The sequence below is a fragment of the Tachyglossus aculeatus genome, chromosome 12 (genome assembly GCF_015852505.1).
Source record: "Tachyglossus aculeatus isolate mTacAcu1 chromosome 12, mTacAcu1.pri, whole genome shotgun sequence".
In the NCBI taxonomy this organism is placed as follows: Eukaryota; Metazoa; Chordata; class Mammalia; order Monotremata; family Tachyglossidae; genus Tachyglossus; species Tachyglossus aculeatus.
In genome coordinates, this window is record NC_052077.1 from 28,840,052 (window position 1) to 28,852,208 (window position 12,157).

Below are 12,157 nucleotides of genomic sequence, written 5' to 3' on the forward strand. Positions count from 1 at the left end.
GAGTGATGGAGTAGATACAATGCAAGTGGATACAAGCATGTCAGGTTGGACACCAGTCCCTGTCCCACTTGGAGCTCACAGTCTCAATCTCCATACTGCAGATGAGTAACTGAAGCACAGGGAAGTGAAGTGACTCACCCAAGGTCACACAGCAGCTAAGCACAGAGCTAGGATTACAATCCAGGTACTTCTGACTCTTGGACCTGTGTTCTATCCACTAAACCAAACTGCACAAAGACAGATGACTTGCCTACGGCAAGTAAGAGGTGGAGCCAGCATTAGAACCAAAGTCTTGATAATAGTTTGAAGTTGATGATTCTAATTTGAAATCTGCTTTTTAATAGTTTCCCCCCAGAATTAATGTTAAGAGGGCTGCTCTGTATTTACTAGGATCTTTCTTCTCCCTCTTTACAGAGATGGGAACAACATCTGCCTATTTTCAATTCTTGGGGAATTTTATCCCATGGGCTCCAAAAAAAACAATAGCTTGGAGTTCTGTATTAATATTACGTTTTCTTTAAATGTTGTACTGCACCTTGGAGTTCTGTATTAATATTACGTTTTCTTTAAATGTTGTACTGCACAAGCTGTCATGCTCTGTGTGCATCCAAATTTTGCTTTAGACTGAACTTTAACTTTTCTTCTTCTCTTGTTTGCTCTCGATCAATAGTATTTATTGAGCACTTACACTGTGCAGATCACTGTACTAAGCCCTTGTGAGAGACTGTAGAGATAGTAGACATGATCCCTGCTCTCAAGGAGCTTAAAATGTATCCTTCCATCTCAAAAGAGAATGCTTTACGCATCTATTCATTTTTGAAGGTATATATCTCACTGAGCTCCTTATGCCAAAGGGCCCCAATTGAGAACTAGAAGAAAACAACCATAGCATGGTGTTTTCAACAAGATAATATTTTTTCTCCCCATACTATAGTCAGAGAATCTGGTAAGTTTAGTGGGTAAGTTTAGTGGGTTTTCCTTGTAGGCCACCTGGGCAATGATATTCAAAGGATTTTTTTAAATTGGTTAAGCTGAAGGGACTGTGTAATCTGAAGAAGTAAAAAGCTGAAAAGATGGTTGTCAAATTCATAGAACCCTTTCTACCCTGAGGTACAAAATATTAATAAATCAATACATATTAGTAGAAAAGAATATTAATAACCCTGGCAAAGGAACTACTTGACAGCATACCATTTAAACACATGACATTTGCTGCAGTAAATTCCTTACTCATTTTGAATAGACTGCATTTACTTTGCCTTTCTATTTTTCAGATGTATTTCGTGTTCATCTTTGGACAGACTTAATCCCAGCTGCCCAGACCATATTTGATCATATCTGCGCCGTTGTCAAATATGAAAAATATGAATCTATACGTACGCCAACCTCTGCAGTAGATATTGAAGTAAATGCCCTTGAACTACAACTGCTTGTTTGGAGGAGCCAGTATAGGACACGCAGATATCAGTAATGCCAATAGCATCTATGACAGAGGTAACCAAACTTCTTGAACTGGAAAGTCACGACTAAAAATGAAACATGGCTGAGAGTTTTAGATTCAAATAAATCCCTTTAACTGGAGTGGCAAAAAGGCATTCGGGAGGGAGAGTCAGTGGCAGGGAGTATTAGTTAGGGGATGGGAAATGGGTGCCACCCCCCCAGGCTCATATATGCTGATGTGCTCCCAGTAGGACCAGAACAGCAACAAAATGCAACCCACTGCAGAGATGGCCACCAAATATTAAACAATTAAACAGATTGGCAAACTGTTTTACAAGGGATGAAGAGGTGCAAGCAGCCCACAAGCCCCAGTTTAACCACTCCTGACGTAATCCATCCCCTCTCAGATTCACACCGGGAGAGTTTCCAGTAGTCTACCAGTCTCGGCTACGGGAGGGAGAGTCAAGCAGAGTCCTACCCACTCCATTCCTAGCTTGGGCAGTGGCTATTGAGTGGAAGGCAATCTGCTACAAGTCAAAATTCGCCTGTGCTGGGCAGCAGCAGCATGGGAGAGAATCAAGGGTAGAGAATCGAATCGAGAATCTGTATTTTTAGCAAGAAAACTCCATGGATACACTGAGAGGAAGATGGCAGATGGAGAGGTGCGTTCTGGGAGAATTGAGTCCACAGAGTCTCTATGGATCGGAAACAATTCGACCGCACAAGACGAGACAAGACATAATCCATAGATTGGACGCTGCCCCTGGACATTGCTCTCAGTTTTCAAAGATGATGGTAAAACCCTATCCATGAGTTTGATAAAAAATTGATCAATCACTGAGACTCCACTAGGTGCATAACACTGTACTCGACTCCCAGGCGAATGCAATGGCATCTGTAGATATTAGTTCTGTTTCCAAGGAGATTGTGATCCAGGGACAGAAACGGATGCTAAAATAATTTACAGGAGAAGGAATCAGAAAAAGTTGATATGTAGGTGAGAGTGAATAATTGTGGGTGTAAGTCGGTATGTACAGAAGTGATGAGGTAGTAGCTGGGGAGATGTAACCTGGTGAGAGAACTCGTTTTGGGCAGGGATTGTCACCATTTATCGTTGCATTTTCTTGACAAAGCGCTTAGCGCAGTGCTTTGCACACAGTAAGCACTTAATAAATATATTGAATGAACCAAATGAATGAATGAATGAATTAATTAACTAGTGAAGGTCTACCAAAGGAGCTGGTATTTCAGACGGGCTTTAAAAATGGGAAGGGCTTTGGAATAGCTGATGTGAATGGGAAGATTTAATAATTATAATAATGACGGTATTTGTTAAGCACTTACTATGTGCCATGCACTGTTCTAAGCATTGGGGTGAATGGCTCAGTGGAAAGAGCCTGGGCTTTGGCGTCAGAGGTCATGGGTTCTAATCCCGGCTCCACCGCTTGTCAACTGTGTGACTTTGGGGAAGTCACTTCACTTATCCATGCCTCAGTTACCTCATCTGTAAAATGGGGCTTAAGACTGTGAGCCCCCGTGGGACAACCTGATCACCTTGTAACCTCCCCAGCACTTAGAACAGTGCTTTGCACATAGTAAGCACTTAATAAATGTCATTATTCTTATTCTTATTATTGGGGTAATCAGATTGTCCCATGGGGGCCCACAGTCTTAATCCCTATATTACAGATGAGGGAACGGAGGCACAGAGAAGTTAAGCGACTTGCCCAGAGTCACGCAGCTGATAAGTGGCAGGGTTGGGATTAGAACCCAGAACCTCTGCTCCCAAGCCTGTGCTCTTGCTACTAAGTCACGAAGGTTATGAGCAAGGAGAGACAAGGGGAAGAGAAAAGAGTGAGACACAGTGAGTAGGTTAGCATAAGAGGAACAAAGAGTATGAGTTGGACTGTAGTGGAAGAAGAAAAGATACATAAGGAGAAAACCGAGTGAATGTCTTTAAAGCCAATGGCCAGGATTTTGTGATTGATGTGGAGAGGACTAGATACCCATTGAGAGTTTTTGAAGAGTGGGCAGATCTATATTTGGTCAATATGCTGCCTAGATAACGGAATTCTGTGATGATATTTAGTTCTGTGTTGCCAGTGTAAACCTTTGATAGTGAGTGTGACTTCCCTGGTGCAGACTGAAATCACGCCTTGATTTTCTTTAAAGGGTACCTGTTAAACTTTTACAAAGCTCTAAGCAGTGTACTAAGTTCTGGGCTGAATAGAAGATAATCAGGCTGGACACAGTCTCTGTCCAAGTGGGGTTCAAAGTCTAACTAGGAAAGAGCAGAATTTAAATCCCTGTTTTACAGATGATGAAACTGAGGCACAGTAAAGCTAAGTGACTTGCTCCAGCACTTAGAACAGTGCTTTGCACATAGTAAGCGCTTAAAAAATACCATCATTATTATAGGGCCACACAGAAGACAGGTGGGAACCTCTGTGGCCTAATGGAAAGAGCATAGACCTGAGAGTCCTGGGTTCTAATTCTGACTCTGTCACTTGCCTGATTCATTCAGTCAGTCAGTCAGTCAGTCATATTTATTGAGCACTTACCGTGTGCAGATCACTGTACTAAGCGCTTGGGAAGTACAAGTTGGCAACATATAGAGACGGTCCCTACCCAACAGTGGGCTAATTGGTAACTTTGCTCAAGTCCCTGAACTCCTCTGTGTCCCAATGACCTGATCTGTATTTTATTTCATTTTTTATTTTATTTTTATTTTGTTAATATATTTTGTTTTGTTGTCTGTCTCCCCCTTCTAAACTGTGAGCCCGTTGTTGGGTAGGGACCATCTCTATATGTTGCCAACTTGTACTTCCCAAGCGCTTAGTACAGTGCTCTGCACACAGTAAGTGCTCAATAAATACAATTGATGAATGAATGAATGAATAAAGTGGGGAATAAGACTGTGAGCCCCAGGTGGGACAGGGACAGTATCCAACCTGATTGGTACAGTGTTCAGTACAGTGCCTGGCACACAGTAAGGTTTAAACAAACAGCATTACACAAAAAAAGTGGTAAAAACAGGATTAGAACCCAAGCCACTTGACCCCCAGGCTGGTGCTCTCTCCACTAGTTTATACTTTCCATCAGTCTGTATGTTCTAATTTTTTAATAACTACCACCAACAGTTAGATTAGTTTAAGTAATATCCTCGGCCCCCAAAAGAAGTAAGTAACATCCCAATCATGCAATCTAGAGGGATGGGAGAATTCATTCAGTTCCACTGGACTCTTAATTTTGGATTGGTAGGCCAAAGGCAACAATTATTGCTATTCCTCAATAATAGCTAAACTTATTTGGTATATTTTCTAAGATTTCATTCTTTTGATTTCTTTTGATTTGGAATACTCATAATTCAAAACTATGAAATGCACTGCTAGTATTTGTTAGTAGTTGTTTTATAAATATATAAAAATAAAAAGATAAAAGTAAAAGATAAAATAAAAAAAAGACTTTCTTTTACTAAATATCTATACCAGGCTCTGGTTCTAAGGCTTAACTCTCTTACTGTGGGTCACCAAGGAAGCGACTGCACATTTTGAATTAGTAATAGAAGTGGGAAAAATGGAAAATGCAACACAATTTGACACTTACAGACCTTTAAAATTTTGGGCTTGTGTTCGTGGCTTGTTTTTAACATTTTCTAAGCTGGGTCAAGGTGAACCTATTTCAGCTAGTTTCACCAAATCTTAGTACAACCCATTTGTTCCTAAAGAATACAGTTAAACCAAAGATGGGACATCAGTGACCCAATTTATTATTTTTCTCTAGCTTAAAAAAGACTAACTGTTCTGATACAAAATAATCTGACTCCCAACTTTGACTTCCCACCTTAAATGATATTTTTCTACCCACATATTCAAACTAGCAAACCATTTCAGTCATTGGCAAGAATCTTACCACATTTCTTTCATGCAACTCCAAAAAATTTAGTCAAAAGGAAGACGACGGCATATGACATCAATTTTCTATCACACAGAAGAATCAGAAACTCTGCTAGGTTTCATTCCAATAATACCCACATTGCTTCAACAACTACATTTCCCAAGTTGTTATTGTTTTCAATGCACATTTAAATGCACAGAACATTTGCTTTTATGACAGTTTTATTCTCTACTCCATAAACGGCAAGAGTGTTTCCATTCAATTGGCTTCCTCATAAAAGGGTTTAATTTCCTATTCATTTGACTTAAGTTATATGTTCAATTTCTTCTCAGGCCTAAATCTAACCCTCAAGTAAGTAAATTATGCTGTGTGGTGTAGCCTGACCTTATGTCAGGGTTAGAAGAAATTGGCTTGTTATAAACTAAAGATATGACTCGTTAACAGTTAGAAAATCCTTAGAAAAATGACAGTGCAAGTCTATCAGATACAGAAAATGAATGTCCGGGAATTATATGGACGTTGGATGCTACAGATTATCCTATCATCACAAAGAACATCATGCCAAAGAAGCACAGATGTTGCTATATTCCATCCTCTGCTTTCTCAGTTATTTCCTAATAGAGGAAATACGAAAAGTGACATATTAGAGCGATTTTATCATGATGCACTTTGGAAAATGACTAATTCATTGTGCCCACATCACTAAAGAATAGTATTCAAATTGAGCTTTGTTCCCTTAAGTTGTTTCAATAATACTGGAAAGCATTTCCTGTATCCAAACATGCGGAGGTACTTCATAGTTGAAAATGTAAGGGGGATCAAGGGGACAAATAAAAGATTGATTTTCTGAATATGAACGTTCAAGAGATGAAAATTAACAGTCATAAATGGGAAGCTGATTTGAAAATCTGCAAATTTGGGTCTCAAGAAGAGTTCTAAAAAGCACTGTACTGGACCTTAATGGGAGTTCAAGGAATCGCCATCCTTGCAGACCTTTAAGAAAAAAAGATGACCATTTGTCCTGGATTGTTTTGTTAATCCATTATTTAAGGTAGGAGGAATGGATAAGATGATCTAAAAATAATAATAATAATAATGATTGTGGTGTTAAGTACTTGTTTATGCAACAAGCACTGCACTAAGTACTAGGATAGATACAAATAATCAAGTCTGACATGGGGCTCACAATCTAAGTAGTAGGGAGGGCAGGTATTCACTCTTCATTTTGAAGATGAGGGAACTGAAGCACAGAGAAGTTAAGTGACTTGTCTAAGGTCACAAAGAAGGTAGGTGGTGTAAGCCAGGATAAGAAAACAGGTCCTCCAACTCTCAAGCACATGGGTCTTTCCAATAGGTCATGCTGCTTCTCAAGGTCCCTTCATTTCTCTAGTTAATGATGATGATAATAATAATAATGGCATTTATTAAGCGCTTACTATTTGCAAAGCACTGTTCTAAGCGCTGGGGAGGGTACAAGGTGATCAGGTTGTCCCACAGGGGGCTCACAGTCTTAATACCCATTTTACAGATGAGGGAACTGAGGTCCAGGGAAGTTAAGTGACTTGCCCAAAGTCACACAGCTGACAATTGGCAAAGCCAGGATTTGAGCCCATGACCTCTGACTCCAAAGCCCGGGATGCTTTCCATTGAGCCATGCTGCTTCTCTAACATTAGTTCTATAACACTAAGCTACTCCTCTTTTCCTCTGGCTTTTAGGCCGATAAATATTATCCTACTCTTTCCTTGCCACCTCAGCCCTATGCATCGTTTTTCCTCTTCCATCAGTTCACAGTAGCAATTGGAGGAGGTGAGGGCAGGCTTAATGGAGAAAGCATCAAGGAATGAAACTCTTCATACTAGTTACAGAGACAGCCAAAGTATAATAATAATAATAATAATAATAATAATAATAATAATAATAATAATAATAATAATAATAATAATAATGGCATTTATTAAGCACTTACCATGTGCAAAGCATTCATTCATTCATTCATTCAATCGTATTTACTGAGCGCTTCCTGTGTGCAGAGCACTGTACTAAGCACTTGGGAAGTACAAGTTGGCAACATATAGAGACGGTCCCTACCCAACAGTGGGCTCACAGTCTAGAAGCGGGAGACAGACAACAAGACAAAACATATTAACAAAATAAAATAAACTAAATAGAATAAATATGTACAAATAAATAAATAAATAGAGTAATAAATACGTACAAACATATATACAAATATACAGGTGCTGTGGGGAGGGGAAGGAGGTAATGTGGGGGGGATGGGGAGGGGGAATTATGGGGATTCTGACTGTGAGCTCCATGTGGGACAACCTAATTACCTTGTCTCTACCCCAGTGCTTAGAAAAGTGCTTGGCACATAGGAAGTGTGTAACAAATAGCATTATTATTATTATTATGTTGGGCTCATAGTCTCAATCCCCCTTTGAAGATAAGGAGACTGAGGCCCAGAGAAGTGAAGTGACTCGCCACTGTTCTAAGTGCTGGGGAGGTTGCAAGGTTATCAGGTTGTCCCACGTGGGGCTCATCATCTTAATCCCCCTTTTACAGATGAGGGAACTGAGACACAGAGAAGTTAAGTGACTTGCCCAACGTCACACAGTTGACAACTGGCAGAGTCGGGATTCAAATCCATGACCTCTGACTCTAAAGCCCGGGCTCTTTCCACTGAGCCATGCTCAGTAGACGCTCAGTAGACATGGAAGAATATGAGAGGTAGTTAAGCAAAAATACTTGGACAAAATGAAAGAATGACCTTTTTAAAACATTTTTTCTCTTTTTGCACCACTATCCTAGACTCCTACTCTCTTTTCTAGTACTTGTTTGTGAGGGGACAAGAAAAACGATATGTTGGAAAGTTGAGAGTGAAGTGACTTGAGATGATGCAGATTGCAAGCTTGGTATAGGACTCTACACCCAGTAAGCACTCGGTAACTGATTCACTGATATTTAACTAGAGAAGCAGTGTGGCCCAGTGGACAGAGCACAGGCTTTGGAGTCAGAGGTCATGGGTTCAAATCCCGCTCCACCAATTGTCAGCTGTGTGACTAAGGGCAAGTCACTTAACTTCTCTGTGCCTCAGTTACCTCATTTGTAAAATGGGGATTAAGACTCTGAGCCTCCCTGTGGGACAACCTGATCACCTTGTAACCTCCACAGTGCTTAGATCAGTGTTTTGCACATAGTAAGGGCTTAATAAATGCCATTATAATTATTATTATTTAATTAAAGTTGATTTGAATAAGATAGCCTGCTATTGAAAGAATAGCTTTTTTTTAAGGTGGTAAGCACGACTGAAAAATATGTACTGTTTCAGAACAATATGACAAGTCTGTTATTGGGTTTTGATATTTGTTTCCAATGGTTTGGGGTACAAGAAACACAGGTAGAAACGAGGAAGACTTAGAACATGATATGAATTCCACGTATTGGGATAATGTCCCTTCCTGGAGGGTAAAACATCTAATGCCAAGGGACAATCAAGTGGATAAGATATTTGATCATCAGTGGCATTTATTGGGCATTTTATTGTTTGCAGAGCACTGTATTAAGTGCTTGGGAAAGTATAAATGTTCCCTGGCCACAGTGAGCTTAAAGTATCTGATCTAGCAAGTGTTTTTGCTCAATGAACTCAAATGTTATTTTTGAAACTAAAATGCGCATTGTCCAAATATTGCTATAAACTTAACCTAGGCAACAACAAAACTTTACTTTGTCTTTTATTCTCCTACTTTGAAACTTTTGGTACATTTCACAAAATAAGAATTCCTCCAGCAGCAAATTTGGAAAAGGAGATAATTAGCTATATAATCGGTAATTCCTCAATATCGGTAGAACAGTTTAGTTTCTATTACACAAATATAAAACCCTCAAACGCTGAGCACTGCTTACTGTTAGAAAACTGCAAATCAAATAGTTCTACTAAATTATAGAAAATAGGTAAGCAGTGAGGTAAAATGAAGTAACATTCATCCTCCTCAGACAACTAAATTATGATCTAATTTTCAAAATAAAAATAGCTGCTGTTCTCTGCATAAAGTAGTTTTCATGTGCACCTTTTCCATTTATTTATGGCACTAAAGAGCTGGAATTATTCCCATAATTTTAACTTCTGCAGTGACAATAGTCTTCTAATAACTAAAATGAATACAGAGTACTGTATCTCTCGATTTTGAAAAGCTCTTATGCATCATTTTACTTCTTCCTGCTTCAGAAAAAAATGGTTCTTTTAAATGGACTAATTTTGAAAATACTGTTTCTACATCCCGCACTTATTCTAAAACCCTACGGGGAGACATTTAATGACTTATTCACGTTCTGAAAATAATTGAAAAGCAGTTTTCCCCTGAAAATCTCAGATGGTTATGTCCACTGGTTAAAAAAAGCACACAATACTTTCCAAAATATACTGAACATTGTATTTATGTTTCACTATCGTGTCGCACCCTTTCATGCTTTCAATAGGGACCTCTACAGTTTTCCCAGTTGAGGTTCATATTAAAGCTAGCCCTAGTTGTTACAGAGATTTGCACATATTTTGAACAATGTAAACCAAACAAACCCACAAAAGGAGCAAGGTGTCACTTGAACAGGACTTGGTATAATCACCATTGGGGCTTTACTCCACGTGGATTTTGTTACAATAGACCAACCCGCGTATCAAGTCAACAGCTATCATGCGGAGACCGTATTGTGCAGTGCAACAGAATACACTTAATTCACGAGGCACGCATTGACCACCAGCTAGTCATTTCTACAGCATTGTTATTGAAACGAAATTGCCGCACAATATATCATGTAGGTACTCTAACCATTTCATTTTACAGTATTTCTTTTCAGTATTTGTTTCCAGTGCTTTGGGATATAGGAAACACAGGCAGAAACTAGGAAGAATTAGTACATGATATGGATTCCACATATTGGGATAATGTCCCTTACTGGAGGGTAACACATCTAATAACAAATGGACAATCTATAAGTGGATATTTCAGTATTTCCAGGTACGATCAGACAAAAGTTTTACATGTTATGTCAATCGCGGTCCTTGAAAATGGAATAAGCTGAGTCTTTCGTGAACTGCTCACTTACCCTTGAAGAAGCAGTCTTCATTGTGAACAATGGTGACCTTTTCTTTTTTCAGGCAGGCGGCTCTGTGCACTTCGCAGTGGTTTTCGTAAAATTCTCCATCCGAGCCACACACGGGCTTGTAGTGTGGCTTGCAGTGTTCCATGCACACACACTCGGCTTGCCCCGTCTCTCTGTTTATGGCACAGAGCCTTCCCAATCCACAATATTTATTTTCACAAGATGCAAGAGGACCATCCTGACCCAGGTATCCTGTGGAAAGGGAAAGAAAAAGCAGATTGAGCATGGACTCAAATGGCATACAGCCGTGAATCAAAATGGAAATTTCATCCTAGGAGAATCAGTCAGTCAGATTATTTCTTTTCAGTATTTTCAGTATTTGTTTCCAATGCTTTGGGATATAGGAAACACGGGCAGAAACTAGGAAGAATTAGCACATGATTTGAATTCCACATATTGGGATAATGTCCCTTACTGGAGGGTGAAACATCTAATAACAAATGGACATTCTATAAGTGGATAAGATATTTCAGTATTTCCAGGTACGATCAGACAAAAGTTTTACATGTTATGTCAATCGCGGTCCTTGGAAATGGAATAAACTCAGTCTTTCGTGAACTGCTCACTTACCCTTGAAGAAGCAGTCTTCATTGTGAACATTGAGCTCTTACTGTATGCAGAGTACTGTACTAAGCACTTGGGAGAGCACAATACAACTGAGTTGGTAGACATGTCCCCTGCCCACAGTGAGCTTAAAAGGGGAAACAGACATTAATATAAATTATTTACAGACACGTCCATAAGTGCTGTGAAGCTGAGGGTGGGGTGAATCAATCAATCAATCAATCAATCATATTTATTGAGCGCTTACTTTGTGCAGAGCACTGTACTATATCAAATGGAGAAGCAGCGTGGCTCAATGGAAAGAGACCGGGCTTGGGAGTCAGAGGTCATGGGTTCTAATTCCGGCTCCACCACCTGTCAGCTGTGTGACCTTGGGCAAGTCACTTAACTTCTCTGTCTGCTGTGTGACCTTGGGAAAGTCACTTAACTTCTCTGTGCCTCAGTTACCTCATCTGTAAAATGGGGATTAAGACTGTGAACCCCACGCGGGACAACCTGTTCACATTGTATCCCACTCCCATGCTTAGAACAGTGCTTTGCACATAGTAAGCACTTGACAAATGCCATCATTATTATTCTCTGGGCCTCAATTCCCTCATCTGTAAAATGGGGATTAAGACTGTGAGCCCCCCGTGGGTCAACCTGGATCACCTTGTATCCCCCCCAGCGCTTAGAACAGTACTTGGCACACAGTAAGTGCTTAACAAATACCATTATTATTATTATTATTTTTTTTTAAATTAAATGCCCAAAGTGAGCAAATCCAAGTGTGCAGATGATGCAGAGGGGAGAGAGAGCTGAGGAACGGAAGACTTAGTTGGGGAAGGCCTCTTGGAGGAGATAAGACTTTACTAAGGTGTCAAAGGTGGAGAAAGTGATGGTCTGGCATATATGGAGGGGGGAGAGAGTAGAAACACGAGAACTTCCCAAAATGTAGAATATCTTTTTCATACCCAAGCGTCCGCTAAACGCGTGCAGAACAGCTGATGCCTCCTGTATTTTTATTTCATTGGAAGAGTTATAGAAAATAGAACTTAAAACCCAGAACTTCAGACTTCTACATGTCAACCTGTTCTCTTAAACTGGCAATTCAGTTAA

General features: G+C 39.7%; 1 protein-coding gene across 3 annotated transcripts in view; it reads right to left on the minus strand.

The window, feature by feature from the left end:
• FSTL5 (follistatin like 5) overlaps positions 1 to 12,157 on the minus strand; it is a 580,307-nt gene that overhangs the window by 408,031 nt on the left and 160,119 nt on the right. For all 3 annotated transcript variants that reach the window (XM_038755340.1, XM_038755338.1, XM_038755339.1), the window contains exon 4: positions 10,439 to 10,687. In XM_038755340.1, coding sequence (XP_038611268.1) covers positions 10,439 to 10,687 — 249 coding nt within the window. The remainder of the gene's footprint in view (positions 1 to 10,438; positions 10,688 to 12,157) is intronic.